The sequence below is a fragment of the Vanessa cardui genome, chromosome 14 (genome assembly GCF_905220365.1).
Source record: "Vanessa cardui chromosome 14, ilVanCard2.1, whole genome shotgun sequence".
NCBI classification, from domain to species: Eukaryota; Metazoa; Arthropoda; class Insecta; order Lepidoptera; family Nymphalidae; genus Vanessa; species Vanessa cardui.
This window is the reverse complement of record NC_061136.1, coordinates 8,484,090-8,501,712: the sequence shown is the minus strand read 5'-3', so window position 1 is coordinate 8,501,712 and position 17,623 is coordinate 8,484,090. Positions and strand designations below refer to the sequence as shown.

The following is a 17,623-nucleotide window of genomic DNA, read 5'->3' as shown; positions in this document are numbered from 1 at the left end:
ATATCCCAGGATACGAAATAACAAATGATTACCTAGGAACATTAAATTATTAAACATTTATTTACTATCAATAATAAATACTATTTTCATATAATTGATAAATGTTACCCAATATATATTTGTTGAATATTTTCGTTTTATATTTCCACCGGTTTCTAATTATAGAAGAATGTTAGACTGACAGTTTGACATACGGCGGTTGCAAGCCGAAACATTTTAAAATTTATATCTCTTGCACTGAAATGCATTAGTAAAACAATATTATAATTTAACTAAGTACAGTTTTTTGTGAGCATAGAGGTATCAAGACTAAGAAGAATAAATAGTAGAACAATTATTTAAAGGATCAAGAAAGTAATTCATTGTACTTCGTTGACAAAATATATGGAGAAATCTTTGAACTAAAAGTAACCTATTAGTCAGTATGGAAACAAAAAGTGAAATATTTTCGCAGCGTTTAGTAAAGGCAGTAGTATGGAATATAACTTTACAAATTTCTCTTGCCATTGTTTTAGTGTTTTTTATTCAAGTCGATTTAATTCACCCGATATCATGGATAACTTCTACATTTAATGATATTTTTAGCTGGAAAATGGCATTAAATGCTATACTCCTCGGACTAGTATCATTCTTTCAAGCATATTTATATGGGAGTTATTTCTCGGTTCCTGTACCAAAATACTTTACAAGATTCTCAATGTTTTTAAATATTTTTTCTGTACAAAACATTATATTCAGCACTCTTTATGCTCTGAATGGTTATTTCACTATGAGTTTATATTCTTCATTGGCTAAAAGCAACTTTAATATCTTGAAGAAGAAGTGTGACACTTATGATGGGCAATGCCTGGCAGAACAAAGTCTATTTCTGCAATTTGGAGGAATGTGGATGGGATTGTACTACTTTACTACTGCCCACTTGTTTAGTGCTACAGTACTGACATTTCCTCATATTTATCAGGAAAAATTTCAGCAGATTAAACTTGTGATAAGTAATATAGTGGCAATGGGATTTCAACATTCTGTAACACCGGTAATATACTATTGCATTTTTTACTATGTATGGGGTAATAAGCCTAGAAATGTGGTGTCTGAGGTGTACAGTTTATATTTGGAAGACCCTCCACTGGATAATATTTTTAATTTAATAAGTTCCGGTATTTGGATTGGACTATGGTTTTATACAAGTTTATATTTTATTTCAATATACACCATGAAAACAGTTTTTAACATAGTATTAACAGAACCAATGAAGTTCCCAATTGAAGGTGATAACCAGTTCACATTAAACAATGCTCTATCACAAAGATTACAATTTACTGGTTATTTGGGTGCTCAAGACTTAAAATACATGTCACTTATGGATTATGCTAGACGCTCACAAATTTTTACTCTATCCCAACCCGGTGGCCATCCAAGAAACTGGAATAACTTGCTGGAGAAATGTCTGCAAATGATTAATCAATTTAATAGTGAGTTAGACAAAATTAATAATGATTCTCATTCAGTTGAAGCTGAAAATACAAACAGTAGAAAAACTTTTAATGCAATCGCTCCAGTAACACCACCTTCTGTTTACTCAAGATCATTAAGAAATATGGCTCAATCACCACATTTACTGGAGCTGAAAGATCACAACAAAAATGAGGTGGATGATACTTTTGCTACTGCTATGAAATTGGAATTTAAAAATTTCCTTGTTAAACTTTCTCAAAAACCTGGCATCAATTATTTTTTTGGAGAACTTGTCGACACTAAGCTGAAATTTATTCTTATTCAAGCACAGCCAGTTATATGGACATGCGAAGGTTTAGCCTATATCGTATCAGCGTCATTAAAGGAAGACAAATATGGTGTTGTACAAAATGACTTACCTATAGTTTTATCAACTTTAATTTATCTTAAGCAAAATTTAGACAAACTAACAAAAGCTGGTCTTGTACCTAGAAAACATATTTTAAATGATGTTCTTGCAGTTAAAATTAGAAATGCTCTCCTGTCATCAGTAAAAAGAAGTTTGTATAAAATTATAATGACATTTTCAAAGTTTATTCATGAGATCCCATTAGAGCCTGATGTTCAAATTGCTGTTCAATCATTTTTATCATGTAAGGAGGCATAAATGTGATATGTATGTATGTATTTAGTAAATAAACTTTTTTCTGATATTATGGCAATTTTATTACACATATGTATCTCTTTATATTTTCTTATACTCTTTCACTTTCTATAATTTGCTACATAATATGATGTTATACATTTTCTTCAGGGGCATATTATTGCTAATGGAATATTAATTAACTAGTAATGTATGTAAAAATCAATTACCTAATATGTTTGTGTTTAAGTTATTGAATGAAGACAGTTATCTATAATTTATAATAAATATATGTCATTGCTTAAAAAATAAAACACACAAGGTCAACAAAAATATCTATTAACAGTTTTCAAATTAATTGTAATACATCTAATTACACACAATAAACTATATTATAACAGTATCAACTACAAGACCCAATCTTTGATAGTTGCAAGTTTTTTTATATTTTTTTATGTATTACATACATAATAATAAACAACAGGATAACATGAGAAATAAAACAAGAAATTGTATGAACATAATATAAAGAATCTAACACTGTATTTTGGTTTAAATTCTTTAAAAGGGCAGTTGTAAAACACTGCTTCTATATTATTGGGAAAAAGTTTAAATTCTTTACATAAAGATTGTATAATGTAAAAAAAAAAACTTTTCAATGGTAATTATGTAAATTGATTTTCCAAAGTTTTAATATGAGATATATCAGGTATTTTTAACGCGAAATAAATTAAAGATTCTCTAATTTTCTATGGATTGAATATCAGTTTAAAGTAGTGTGTCTTCGTCACGTAGATCGCTGCTCAGAAGTAAAGATCGTTGGCTGGCTGCTCCAAGCAAAGCGGTTCGTTCCGCTGAGGATGTTGCTGATTCACAACTCAAAGAAGCTGAAATTAATTTTTTATCGATCAATAATAACGTATCCGATTATAAGGAAAATTGGATATATCTATTTTATATTATTACTGATCTCTGACATTGCATTGTGTATTTGAGTTTTGTAATTTCTTTCCTACAAAAATGGTCTTAATAAATTTTTACTCTTTGTTGATTCTTTGGTTTTTTAAATTTTTTATAAAAATTATTAAAAAGTAGTATTAGTAAGTTTAGGTAATATATGTGGACAAAATTTACTACGGTAATGGGAATAAACATTCATTCACTCTAGTATGCAATAGTTGCATAGTGATTATTGTTAAGGAATCGGTTTGTCACTACAACACAAGCACAATCAATCTGGGTTAAATTTAGAGAGATCATAAAAGTGGAAGAATTATAACTGTAAAATGTTTGGTCACTATCTAATTTTAATAAACAATATGAAACAAGAGTCAAAAATATTCAGGATGTTTCCTCGAAAGACTACCTAATGTTTTACTCAGATAATATAAATCGTGTTCTGTAATTAAAAACTTTTGTAGGTCATCTTCGTTAATTTTAACTTGTCCTCATAAATATTAGAATATATGAATGAATAATGTAGAGAAAACGTGTGTATCTAATTATTTCAATAATTAGCTATTATGGGGACATGAATCGCTTGTAAAGTTGAGGCGGTAATGATACTATAATATAATCTACTGGCAGAACACAATTCTAGAATTCTAAGTTAAAGTTAAGTAATGTCAAGGACTTCTGTTAAATTTACTTATTCTTAACTTGTACATGCTTTTTATTCATAAATATATTCAGCGGCAAAAGTTTATTGATACAGGAACACAGATTTTTATATCGATACACGAGTTCAAAATAAAAATAAAACGTGCTAGGATGAGGGAGAGGGGTCGAGAGAAAGAGAGCTAAGGCTTCGGGAGCGGGCGTAGGCGGGCGCGGTACATACGAGCGCGGTGCGGGATTACCGTCGGGGCTGGCGTGCGGCGTGGCCGAGTCGCTGTGCGCCGCGCGCACCGACCCGCCCGGCGACTCCGACATGGACGCCTGCAGGCTGTAGCTCTCTCTGCACAGACGACGAGCGTCAGCATACTCGCCACGACGACATACTTTATTTCATATCGAACTATCGTATGAGCCAAAGTCAAGGAAATAATACAGTTTTTTTTTTATTTAGACAATTTTTGTTAAATATAAATATGAGACAACATCACATACATTACTCTGATCCCAATGTAAGTAGCTGAAGCACTTGTGTTATGGAAATCAGAAGTAACGACGGTACCACAAACACCCAGACCCAAGACAACATAGAAAACTAATGGTAATCTACATACATCGACTCGGCCGGGAATCGAACCCGGGACCTCGGAGTGGCGTACCCATGAAAACCGGTGTACACACCACTCGACCACGGAGGTCATTAAAGATTATGTAGATTGCGAAACAGCGGGGAGGCGATGGTTTAGATGCAAGTGTGCGACTGGCCTGTATCCGGATGTGGAGGAGGTCTGCGATATCTCGCTGTCGTAGGAGGTGTCGGTGGCGGGCGCGGCGGGCTGCAGCAGCGCGGGGCGCGCGCGGCGCGGCGTCACGTCGGCGGCCGGCGACGAGCACTCGTCCGACTCCAGCCGCGCGCGCGCCGCCTGACACACGCGACACTCCGATATACTTTACATAATTATACAACCAGCTAAGCATCCCCTATTTATAAGTTTACATCGCTGAATTGGGCAAACTGAGACTGAACTTGAAAATCATCTGTTTTGACATCGATTACTCAGACTCATAGTGTACAGCATGATACTGTTATGTATGTTATTTTTTTACAGGCGCGTTGCTGGATTTTAGGAAGGAGTAGCCTCTTTTCTTGAAGGTTTCCAAGTCGTATGGGTTCGGAAAACCGCTGGCGAGAGCTGGTTCCACAAAGTGATCGAGTCAGAAAATGTCTTACAAATCGCGCTGTTGTGGATTTTCGGACATCGAGGTGGTGCGGGTGAAACTTCGAATTTCGATGCGATATCCGAAGGTGAAATTCAGCAGCCGGGATTAATGCGAACAATTCCTCGGAAACAGCAAACTTGCGTCTTTTTGGGGTTGAAATGGACTAGATTTAGCCGGCTGGTTTAACGAAGACTCGATTTCAGACACAAGTTCGTTCTGGTTTTCTTCGACGTTATCCCGAGAAATATTAGCTCGATCGGTGTATAAGGTATCAACGGTACTGTCGTCTGCATAGCAATAAATGTGTCTGATTTGCAAGAAATAATTGATATGCAGAAGAAACAGAGTGGGTGATAGAACGCAGCCTTGTGGAACACCAGCATTGACGAATTTTAAGTCAGAGCGACCGTCGTCAACGACCTTGATGCTCCGATCTGATAAAAAGCTGGTAATCCAATTGCATCATTTCCCAGGAAGCCCATAGGAAGGGAGCTTCGATAGAAGCACTTTGTGTCATACGCGATGTTCGGACTATTGTCTGCTTATAATGTATCGCTTAGCGTTCGTTTTTACAATTGGCTATGGCGCAATGATGCGTCCATTGCAAATAAAGCCGTGTTAGATTGGAGCGAAGCCAGTGGCGTAGCTATCGTAGAGCCAGGAGGTGCAGTGCACCAGGGCCCCAGAGTTTAGGGGACCCTTTAAACTACCTTTAGTTTCTGTAGCTAGAAAATCACGACCCTCCACACAAGATTTCTTATTTGGTATCTATAATTTTAAAGGGTAATTATTAGTTAAAGAGGGATGGGAAAGGAGGGGGCGAGGGCCCGATTCTTTGTCTATGCACCGGGGCCCTTCCTCACCTAGCGAAGCCCTTGATTACAATCGCGGGAGTACCTCGGGCTTGGCGTAGCGACTGCGGCGGAACTTGAATGTCTTTTTGGACGGTCCGTGTGCGCGGTGCAGGCGCGGCCGCTCGTCGCCCTCCTCGCACGACTCGCCCGCCGACGGCGCCGACACGGGCGACAGCGGCGTCTGCGACGTCTCACCTGCGACGGACCCACGAGGTTATGCACACTAGTTAAACTACTAAGTACTTACAACAACGTAATTAGACACATGCAGGTTTCCTCACGATGTTTTCTTTGACCTCCGAGCCCGAGATGAATTATAAACACATTAAACACCTTATTAGAATATGGTACTTTCCCGGGTTTGAACTCGGAATTATCGGTTAACATGCAAACGTTCTAACAACTGGGCCATCTCGGCTCGGTTAAGTACTTAATGCAAAAGTAATATTAATCGATTTTATAAATTCTCAAAAGAATAGAGTATTTAGGATTATGATTTAATTACCAGAAGTTAATTTGAACTCCACAGACGACATGAAGCGCAATTTTGTTTGTATGTTTCCATACGGCGGGGTGCTGGCTGCAGTCCTTTGTTCTCCACCATAATTGTTGTTTAGCGCTCCTGTTATATTCAAAAACACGTTTAGAATTGTACCGTTAACTTAAGTTAAATTATTCAAAGCGTTACGTACCTAAGTGGGCATTAGCGTTGCTAACATTATTATTTCCGTTGTCACTGTATCGGCCGTTATTATTATTCGGCAAATCAAATACCGGTTGACTTGTCGTCGAACTGCTCGATAGCGATTCTGTAAAGAGGATTCCTTAAGTTCTATTTAAAAGATATAAACAAATTTGATCAATCAGGTCTTCCAATTCAAGCCCCTGCTCAGTTTCGTAGACAAATAATAGTTCGGTTCAACGGAGCGGGATATAAAGGAGCCAAACAGGTTTGGAGGCTCTCGAGCAATAGCCCGGGCGATTACTGTTTTCCCATAAATACATAGACGTAAGAGTCAAGATGGCCCAGTGGTAAGAACGCGGGCATCTTAACCTATGATTGCGGGTTCAAACCCAGGCAAGCACCGCTGATTCATGTGCTTAATTTGTCTTTATAATTCATCTCGTGCTCAGCGGTGAAGGAAAATCGTGAGGAAACCTGCATTTGACAAATTTCATAGAAATTCTGCTACATGTGCACCAACACGCATTGGAACAGCGTGGTCGAATATGTTCCAAAGCTTTTCCTTAAAGGGAGAGGAGGCCTTTAGCCCAGCAGTGGGAATATACAGGTTGTTGATGATGTTGATGATGACATAACGTCTATGTTGTTGGTTGTTGATGATGTTGATGATGACATAACGTCTAAAACTAACGTCTGGAATACACATGTGGCAGAATTTCTATGAAATTGGTCACATGCAGGTTTCCTCACGATGTTTTCCTTCACCGCTGAGCACGAGATGAATTCTAAAGACAAATTAAGCACATGAATCAGCGGTGCTTGCCTGGGTTTGAACCCGCAATCATAGGTTAAGATGCGCGCGTTCGTGACGTACGTACGTCAACATGGAGTATAACAGGCTAGTAACCTCTCTGCGCGGCCAGCGTGGCGGCGGGGTGGTCGGGCGTGCGCGGCGCGGGCGCGCGGCCCACCAGCATGGAGATGAGCGAGGGCCGGTGCTGCTGCTGCTTGTCAGCCGCCGCGCCGCGCGGAGCCGCCTCCGACGCGCGCTTGCCGCCGCCCTGCCCGATGCTCTCCGCTATTTGCTCTGAGGGACACATCGTACCAACTTTAATCGTGTCCGTAGTATCGCCTAAAAAGCAAAGCGAGGGCTTCCGCCAAACAACAGTACTGTTGTGTTCCAGTCTGAAGGGTGAGTGAGCCAGTGTAACTACAGGCACAAGGGACATAACATCTTAGTTACCAGGGTTAGTGGCGCATTGACGATGTAAGGAATAGTTAATAATTCTTACAGCGTCAATGTCTATGGGCGATGGTGACCACTTATCATCAGGTGGCCCATATGCTCGTCTGCCAACCTATACCATAAAAAAAAAAAATTAAAACTAATGTCTCATAATAAAAAGCAGCGCGGCCATTCTCACCGAATTTATAGTGGTCGTGCGTGTCCCGCATGGAGCGCAGCTCGCGAGCCAGCTCGGCGAGCAGGGCGCCTCGGGCGCGCGCTGCCGGCAGCTTAAGGCCGCGGACGCGCTCGCGGACCACGAACTGCATGTGACGCTCGTGGTCGCCGATTGGTGGCTGAGAGAGCTGCAGGTGACAGAATAAAATACTATGGGGTTATTGCATTTTAGTATTCCATAAAGTGTTCTTTAAAGAGGCTTTTTTAATATTATTTCATTAAAGAAAAATTGTTTTGGGATGAAACAGTCATCTGAGTTTTGAGCGAAGAAATATGTCCTATCCGTACCGTAGGCGTCCTAAGCACGTCCTACACGATCCCATCGACAGACTCACTGCCGACAACACTACCCAGATAGGTACAGACAACACACATCGGCCCGCCGGCGGGGTCGAGGTCCCTATTTACCGACACGTCGGCGCCTAGGCGTACGACGTTGAATGCACACGTTATTCCTCCCTGGAGTCGACGACGGCGTCCTAAGCCGAGGTCCGGCCTCATAGGAGGCACCCTTAGGATGCGCGTATTCTGAGCCCTTCAGTGGGCTCCCATCACTAGGCCTGAGCATTTAGCTCGCCTACCCCACCCGATGACGCTGTAGAGGCCAATAGGGCCAACAGCAATACACATTTCGAAAAAAAAAGAAGAAATATGTGACGTACCATCACAACACGGGTACGTACCTTGTGCACGATGAACGGCTGCAGCAGCACGTAGAGCGGCGTGCGGTAGGTGACGACGTGCTCGAGGAAGTCCCACAGGTGGTGCGCGGCCTCGTTGCGGCGGCCCAGCTCGCGCATGGCGCGCGCGATCCGGCCCCACTCGCTGCACAGCTCACTCGTGAAGCACGCGCACAGCACCTTCAGAGCTGCGGATATGCCATAGATACATCAAAATAAAAAAATCAAAATCAAAATAAACTTTATTCAAGTAGGCTTTATAAGCACTTTTGAATCGTCATTTTACAATTAAGTGAAGCTACCACCGGTTCGGAAAGTAGATTCTACCGAGAAGGACCGGCAAGAAACTCAGTAGTTACTCTTTTTTAACATTTAAAAAATACAACGTCATGTTAATTAAATACAATTATTTCAATTAATGTATCCTGCTTGGAAGTCCACGCGTAGTGGAATTAACTCCACGCTTTTTTATCATCTACAAAATCTTGTATCGAATAGTATGCTTTTTCTACCAATGTATTTTTAACAAACGATTTGAATTTACTAAACGGCAAAGTTAAAAATTTCTGCGGAATTTTATTATAGAAACGGACACATAAACGACTTCCTCTAAAAAATCGACTTTTCTCTAACATTAAGCCTTATTCAATTATAGTTGCTGATATAATAAGGGGTTGTCCATTAATCACGTGATCTTTTTTTTAGCATTTTTTAACCCCCCCTCCCCCATTGGTGATACGTAGTGAGGTTTAAGACCGCCCCCCCTCCCCCTTCTCAACATCACGTGTATTTTTAGTGCCTACAACGAATCTTAAAATTTTCTGAATATTATCTTAATTTAAATACAGGTATAAAGTATAATCTTATTTTATTCTGAAATTAAGGAACATATTTGTTTAAAAATCGCGCATTAGACGAAAAAATAAATACACGAGATATCTTACTACACCCCCCCCTCCCCCTTGTGTTATTTTAGTGATTTTTATCAAACCCCTCCCCCCCCTTTCAAGCCTCACGTGATTAATGGACAACCCCTAACATAATCAATGTCGAGCGTCGGACCGAGGAAGGCGATCCTGTAGAGGTGGTTGGAGAGGCGCGTGGTGTTGCGCGTGTCGCGGCTGCCGGTGAAGGTGAGCGAGTTGGCGCGCGCGTCGGTGGCCAGCTTGGAGTTGGCGGCCACGGCCTGGCCGGCGGGCGCGGGCGGGCACAGCGCGTTCACCACCACCGACACCAGGTACGACACGTCCGACTGCCGCAGCGGCGGCACGTCTGCGCACGGTACACCGATACACGCGGTCAGTTTGCCATATACCGAAATTGTATGTATAATTTTTTCATTCATGATGCATGGTAACATTCTAAAAACTAAAGTACCAATACGATAATCGATAAAATTATCAAGTATAAAGATGAGTGCTTTCAAAGCATGACCGGGAGATGATAATGAATAAACGTTTGGTCATATGTACCAGTATGGCGGTTCTTCAGGGGCTAATTACGTAAAGGCAAAAAGGAAAATGATGGTCGTAGCGCTCGCACCGGCGGCCCAATCGCGTGGGCTTTAATCGAACGCGTAGGAAAAATAACGAGTGTCGAACGATTTGTTCCACAAAAATGCTTGTATTTTTAGATAGTCGAAAAAAAAGAAGTAGGCGGCAGCGTAATGCCATACTTCTCGGGTGTGGCTTACAGCCCGCCATACCGAATCAAATCGTTTGGCGAAAAAAAAAATTACTCCCTTACAGTGGTATGGCGCGTGGCCATTAGGAATTGTCGGAAAAGTATGGCAAGGTGATTTTCGTGAATGGCTACTCGACGATAATTAGCTATCCAAAAATTAGTCTGGTACGAATGGTTGACTTGTTTTATTAAAATTAACGTATTCGCGTCGGTATGCCGGGATTTATATAAATATGATTTTACCTTTTCTACCGCTTCCGACTCTTAGACATAGTGGCATGAATAAATTCATAAGCATGTTTTCAGTTTTCTCGGCCGAGGGGAAGATTGCACTTCCACCGCACATTTGCTCGAGCGAGTAACTATCCTGTAACAAATGTCGTATGTAGATTAAAAAAACCCTAAATTAAATGTCCCAAGAATCTCCAGTACGGCTTGGTGGGATATTCTCTCTCCCATTTGACAATTGCCGTTTTCTATATTATGTTTATTTTATAATATCCATATTTATAATTCATCTCGGAATTATATATTCAAATTCACCCATGACAAATCAGAAGTGCTTGCGCGTACATATATCTTCAGCGTACAATATTGACATGTTCTGTCTGCTGGGCCATATTAATTTAATAAAAGTAATTTAATTTTTTATTATTTTATAATGAGTGTGATTAATACTAACCCCAGTATTGATAACCTGAAGTGCTATTAATCGTACAACGGTACTGCAAAAATGTGGAGGCGGAGGTTGAGACATCAAAGCAGCTGTCGCTGATGAAAGATTCTCTCCGCTGTTATTGTCTGATACTATCAGCGCCTGGAAAAAGTATTACAACAACAGCCTGTAAATTCCCACTGCTGGGCTAAAAGCCTCCTCTCCCTTTGAGGAGAAGGTTTGGAACATATTCCACGACGCTGTTCCAATGCGGGTTGGTGGAATACACATGTGGCAGAATTTCTATGAAATTTGTCACATGCAGGTTTCCTCACGATGTTTTCCTTCACCGCTGAGCACGAGATGAATTATAAAGACCAATTAAGCACATAAATCAGCGGTGCTTGCCTGGGTTTGAACCCGCGATCATCGGTTAAGATGCACGAGTTCTAACCACTGGGCCATCTCGACTCTCATCATTTTTTTAGTGTTAATGGCTAAAATAATAAATTATATAAGTTTAATTGATTTAAACCCAAATGCGAATATTAACCAAATTGGGCCTTATTGAATCCGAAGAAATATGACATAATTTTACTTACTTGTACAGTATTGAGAAGAGTTTTCACTTGTTGCCAGTGCATAATGTATGGACATCGCGACATCGTCTCAAAAACGCCTTTGAGTAGAACTGCAGCTGAATCCCAATCTGTATTTCTCTGCAAATTTATGGACGTTTCCGTCAACATATTTTTATTTCCTCGAAATATTTTGGTAATTATTTCAAATCGATACCAGCTAAAATGTTATTTAAAAACTTGACTTTACTCTTTTATTACACCCCCCGCGAAATTATAACCTCACAGTAACCCTTTTAAAAGCTCAATACTTTTAGCGAACACAAAGCAAATAGATCTTGACTGAGAATTATAAAAGCACGACATGATTTACATTTTCCATTCTAGTTATACTATTTACATAAGTATGCTTTTAAAAACTCACCCTTATGCTTGGCTTTTTAGCGATTTTAAGAAACACTTTGTCAAGTCGTCTCAAGATCATGATAAGTGCAGGTCTAAGAGCATCATCAGCCCAGTCACCGACTGGAAGAACTTGCGTCATGTACCGCTGGAGACCACGGCAGCCCATCGACTCAGGGTCGTATGGAGACACTTTTAATAGCGAGTGTGCTATTTCAGCAAGTCTCTGAAAAGTAACAAGATTAAAGGTAATTCTTTATTTTGCATAAGTCAATAAATAACTAATAAAAAAAAATTACCGCATGTGATTTGCAGTCGAGAAGTTCGACAGGTTTTCCTTCAGAACCGCCACTTCCCTTAGATCCGTTTATGTCTAAGAGACGTGCGGTAGCGCGACCAATGAACTCACCCACCAGTGACAGTAATACGTCACGGGGGCGGCGATATTCAGCACGAACTAACTGTAAAGTTAAATATGTTTTTTTTTTATTTATGGTATAGGTTGGCGGACAAGCATATGGGCCACCTGATGGTCAGTGGCCACCATCACCCATAGACAATGACGCTGTAAGAAATATTAACTATTCCCTACATCGTTAATGTGCCACCAACTTTGGGAACTAAGATGTCATGTCCCTTGTGATTGTAGTTACACTGGCTCACTCACCCTTCAAACCGGAACACAACAATACTGAGTACTGTTATTTGGCGGTAGAATAACTGGTGAGTGGGTGGTACCTACCCAAACAGGCTTGTACAAAGCCCTACCACCAAGTATATATGTTCAAACCTTTACGCTCAACGAGAGGACCTTTCGCGCGTTACTTATATTTAAACAAAAATAAATCACCACGTAATCTTTATCAACACTATTATACCTACAAAATGACAAAAGTGTTAGGACTTTTTTTTATTTAGTTTGACGAACGAGAAAATGGCCTACCTTATGTTAAGTGGCAAAACGGCTTATTGGCGCTGTAAGAAATTTTAATCATTCGCCAATGCGAGACCAACCATGGGAACTAAGATGTTATATCACTTGTACCTGGAGTTATTCTGGTTGAATCACCCGAAACACAACATTACTAATCATAGCTGTTTGGCTGAAGAGTATTTAATGAATGGGTAGTACATACTCGGACGGGCCAGTAAAATAAATAATAAATAAATATGAGACAACATCACATACATTACTCTGATCCCAACGTAAGTAGCTAAAGCACTTGTGTTATGGAAAATCAGAAGCAACGACGGTACCACAAACACCCAGACAAAAGACAACGTAAAAAACTAATGATAATCTCTACATCGACTCGGCCGGGAATCGAACCCGGGACCTCGGAGTGGCGTACCCATGAAAACCGGTGTACACACCACTCGACCACGGAGGTCGCCGAAAGTCGAGTCGATGTAACGGGTAATGGACATCTGAGTGGTAATCTGTAGTCATTCAGCTACCTCCGAGTCCTCGGTGCCGGTGTAGTCGGCGAGCGGCGGCAGGCGCGAGTGGTCGCTGACGTAGCGCGAGTGCGACTCGTCGTCGAGGATGTCGAGCGTCATGAAGGGCGCGGCCGAGCGCGCGCAGCCGCGCTGCGACGAGCCCTTGTGCTCCGGCGACGTGCGGTACGGCCCGTTGTACGACCTACCGCGCCACACACCGATATTAAGCATATTCAAGAGATCTTTGGCTCGCACTTTATATATTTTAAATTAATGTACTTATAATTAGAATAATGATGGACAACAGATGGACCTTTAGAATACAAAATTGGTTGGGTCCAAAAGGTACAAGAGCAAGAGGCCGGCCATATTCAAGATGGGCAGATGAGCTAATAGCAGCGGCTGGCCAGGAATGGATGGTTGCTGCCAGGGATAGAAAAAGATGGAATTCCTTGGAGGAGGCTTTTACCCGTAGGGGGTCCACACGACAATACAATAGCACGCGAAATGCTCAATAATTAAATTAGATTGTTATATTTTTTTTTTATTTTTAGTTAATTTGCATGTTACGTATTTTGTTGATTTTTTTTAATTATAATTTTTGTGTGGAAATAAATAAAGCTGTAATAATAATAATAATAATAATTAGAATAATACTATTTAACTGCTAACGCGAGCTGGTGACTTTTGTCACGGTGACTTTTAAGTGTTTGTCATTGTCACGTCACGTTTCCAAAGTGGAGTGCGCTCGTGGAGTGAAGACTCGGCAGAAAAAGACTAATTTTCACGTGAATATCTAGATACTCTTTCAATTTTTTATCATTAAGAGCTGGTCTCTTTTCCACTTCTTCTATTAGAACATCATTATCAGTATCGTCTTCACGAATGTTTACGTTTTGAATAGATGGTGACGCCATTTGGGCGCGCCAAAGTCGGCAGTCAAAGTGCCGATAGTGCAAGACTGACGACGAGAGCGACAAAATTATCGTTAGCGGACACAAATGTCACCCAATTGTCACACGTCGTAACGTACGCGCAACTCCATACATATTCATGGACTCGACAAGAGTGATTAAACAGTCACCGTGACAAAAATCACCAGTGCGCGCTAGTTCTAACTGTGCGAGTTGAATGTACTTGCAAGTGTGAATATTCTAAATTAGTCACTAACTTTGATAGTCCTTCGCAATTGTTGACGAGTGTTTTGATGGCGATTGCGAGTTGTTGGATAATTTCTTTTTCTGTTTTGCCCTCTCTATTGTATGTTGGTAGTTGTATTTGCTTCACGTAACACGGAAGTATGGCCTCGAGTATTATCTGTTAAAAAAATAATCCTTACTTACGTTAAGCGCACATATCATAAAACAATTTGAAATTTCAAACATTATACCAAAAATTTTAACATCGATTGTAACTCAAAAACGACATATCATACTGCCCAGGCATTTAATTTAAAACGGTAAACTATTTTACTCTCAACGTAATAGTAATATTTATATAATTACTAAAAGACCAACCCAGATTTATAGTTATATATTTGATTATATGCAATTGATTATCTCTTAATTCAAATTGTTTGTATTGATAGTTCTTTTATCCAAGCTATATTAACCAACTTACTAGCATTTGGTATCCTCTCATGCTCTCAGCAGAATACGACACGACCATTACGCAGAGGCTGATACAATCGAGTACATTAACCATTTCATCTTCATCTCTGTAGCAGAAGTCGATTGGCTTTAATGGTTTCTCTTCTTTGATTAATTCCGCTATGTGGAGGGGGTCGGGGGAGGGAGTTTCCAAGCTCAGTAAGAGATTAAAAAGGCAACTCGATTGTACCTGTACAAAAATAATTCGAAATACAGATGTCGTCGTAAAAACCGAAAATAAGATGATAGCTAGCAGATATTTAGTATTTAAAGAATATTATTATTATCATTTAAAGATGATTTATAATCCCATGATCTCACCCAAAGATTGAGGATGAAACAAAAACTATTTACTTCGAATTTACTTCGAATTGAAATTTTTGATAGGATTATATAGTATATGTTCCAAAACCAAAGAAGAAAATATCATTCTCCAGCCTAAATAAAATTTAAAAATTAATATTCATATTAAATTTGAATGGATTTAAACATACTTTGCTAGCATCCCCATATGCTGCTTCTTCATCAGTGTCCAATATGGCGGAAACTGAACCAAACATTTGCAATATAAAAGGTTTTCTGTTCAACAAATAGAACTGCTTCACGGCGTACTCTATAGTGGTAGTAACTAGCTTATTCGTTTGGAAATTCGAGTATATTTGCAACAGAGTTGGCATTATAAGGAGGTATCTGAAAATTTATTTATATTTTATTGTAAGTTGTAAGAATCTACTGACATGATGTGAAATATGATGCCTAATTTACTTACCCATTAGTTGAAAATATATTCTTAAAATTAAATGCGGCATTGACATAGGTAGCTATTACATATCGCAGGATTAGTGAATCTTCACTATGCAACATTAGAGCGCCGTTTAGAACATTTAAAAACAAATGTATATCTCTTGATGACGTGAAATTCCCCGCCATCGCCTCAAACATACGAGCTATGAGACGGACCCACCTGAAAAATAAAGGCAAATAAGAAAATATATGGCTAAGGACTTATATTCCTTACGCGTCAATAAGCTAACAAGTACATACATGAATTTGTGTAACACATCCAGTCCAAGCAATGTTGAGCCCAGAGGTCCCCGACTGTACAAAGCCAGGTCGGCCTCGAGGGCTTTTCTCGGGAACGATGGCAGCTTCATGAGTTCGTCGTGGAGGAATACTACACGTTGGACAACCTGAAAGAATCACATAAATATTACGTCACAATCTTGTATTAATTTCCTTCTTTTTTTTACGATAAATGTGCGTTTATAACGTGTATATTTGTAGTTCCTATCACTTACCATATCCACATTCTTGAGTATAGCCCAAGTTAACAGAACTTTTCCTGTTTCAACAAATTTGTGCAAAAGCTCCTGTTGCTGTAGTTTTTCGAAAGCTTCCTCTGGTTCCATGTGTACGAGACCCAATTGAGGATACTGGGAGCGTTTGAAGAAGTAATGGTCACGTACATAGCTTTGAGGGTTGTGGATTTGACCTGAAGTTTTTTTTTTAATTAATATTATTTACAAAAACTAACAACGCTTAAATGAGTTCATAATAATAACAATGACTCATACTTACGCGTTTTAAAATCAACAAGGAAGTATTCATCGTGTAATCTCTCAGGTATTCCAAAGTAATCAAGAGATTCTCTTAAAATTTGACAAAATTGTGTATCTTCTTGTACTGGGAATTGAGAAGGTATGCTGCCTTCGTTATCCGCTAAAATAGATAAGCGCTTGCAATGTAATAAATAGTTAATACTTACGAATGATTGCTCTTTTTATTCCTACACTTTGATACTCACACGGACCGTGTACTATTATTTTCTTGGCAGCCGGAACGTTAGCAGTGAGCAATATTGAGGCGTCACACTGTTCCTTGCGCAATATTTGTTTTAAATCTTTGAACATAATACCATGTACACTGTGAACTACCTATAAATCACATATATTCCTAATTATTTATTAATGAATAATAGTTATAATATATATAGTAAAAATATTACCATCCACAAAATTGACAATGCGGCTCCTATAAGTCTCTGTCCATCCTCATGAGGTGACCGTACATAGAACATCACATAGCCTATTATATAGTTATATAAAGCGAAGGCAGCTTGCTGCGGCAATCGTGGAATAAATCTGATCAAGTGGCGAAGGAGCTTGAACATTTCATCTTGATGATCCCTGGTTAGTCTTTCTAGCACATGACGTAGGAATAGCGCTGAATCTTCCACAAGACAACCCCATATGACCTGCAACGTCATAAACACGTTACATACACTTGGTGGTAGGGCTATGTGCAAGCCCGTCTGGGTAGATACCACCCACTCAAAAATTATTCTACCGCCAAATAACAGTACTCAGTATTGTTGTGTTCCGGTCTGAACGGTGAGTGAGCCAGTGTAACTACAGGCACAAGGGACATAACATCTTAGTTCCCAAGGTTGGTGGCACATTGACGATGTAAGGAATAGTTATATTTCTTACAGCGTCATTGTCTATGGGCGATGGTGGCCACTTTGGCCCATAAGCTCGTCCGCCAACCTATACCATAAAATATTTTTTTTGTCGTAATACAATAAAAAATGTCTCTAAACTAA

At 39.7% G+C, this 17,623-nt stretch overlaps 2 protein-coding genes across 2 annotated transcripts in view; one reads left to right on the top strand and one right to left on the bottom strand.

The window, feature by feature from the left end:
- Nucleotides 1-184: 184 nt before the first annotated feature.
- LOC124535262 (nucleoporin NDC1) lies at nt 185-2,168 on the top strand. Its single transcript, XM_047111400.1, has one exon. The coding sequence runs from the start codon at nt 425-427 to the stop codon at nt 2,120-2,122; it is 1,698 nt and encodes a 565-aa protein (XP_046967356.1). The 5' UTR covers nt 185-424; the 3' UTR covers nt 2,123-2,168.
- A 61-nt stretch (nt 2,169-2,229) lies between these two features.
- The window catches only part of LOC124535191 (protein unc-80 homolog), a 36,893-nt gene continuing 21,499 nt past the window's right edge, over nt 2,230-17,623 (bottom strand). The window contains exons 44-68 of the mRNA XM_047111292.1: nt 17,027-17,275; nt 16,826-16,955; nt 16,600-16,740; nt 16,320-16,513; nt 16,066-16,211; nt 15,791-15,985; nt 15,516-15,711; nt 14,993-15,211; nt 14,544-14,689; nt 13,391-13,574; nt 12,232-12,393; nt 11,955-12,158; nt 11,555-11,671; nt 10,980-11,114; nt 10,541-10,664; nt 9,677-9,886; nt 8,618-8,802; nt 7,897-8,062; nt 7,380-7,559; nt 6,480-6,596; nt 6,293-6,409; nt 5,831-5,982; nt 4,478-4,635; nt 3,958-4,055; nt 2,230-2,985 (exon numbers count right to left, since the gene is read on the bottom strand). Coding sequence (XP_046967248.1) covers nt 2,867-2,985; nt 3,958-4,055; nt 4,478-4,635; nt 5,831-5,982; nt 6,293-6,409; nt 6,480-6,596; nt 7,380-7,559; nt 7,897-8,062; nt 8,618-8,802; nt 9,677-9,886; nt 10,541-10,664; nt 10,980-11,114; nt 11,555-11,671; nt 11,955-12,158; nt 12,232-12,393; nt 13,391-13,574; nt 14,544-14,689; nt 14,993-15,211; nt 15,516-15,711; nt 15,791-15,985; nt 16,066-16,211; nt 16,320-16,513; nt 16,600-16,740; nt 16,826-16,955; nt 17,027-17,275 — 4,044 coding nt within the window. The 3' untranslated portion in view covers nt 2,230-2,866. The remainder of the gene's footprint in view (nt 2,986-3,957; nt 4,056-4,477; nt 4,636-5,830; nt 5,983-6,292; nt 6,410-6,479; nt 6,597-7,379; nt 7,560-7,896; nt 8,063-8,617; nt 8,803-9,676; nt 9,887-10,540; nt 10,665-10,979; nt 11,115-11,554; nt 11,672-11,954; nt 12,159-12,231; nt 12,394-13,390; nt 13,575-14,543; nt 14,690-14,992; nt 15,212-15,515; nt 15,712-15,790; nt 15,986-16,065; nt 16,212-16,319; nt 16,514-16,599; nt 16,741-16,825; nt 16,956-17,026; nt 17,276-17,623) is intronic.

What these genes read in the sequence shown, in the direction of transcription:
- LOC124535262 (XM_047111400.1), top strand. Translation starts at nt 425, where the DNA reads ATGGAAACAAAAAGTGAAATATTTTCGCAGCGTTTAGTAAAGGCAGTA.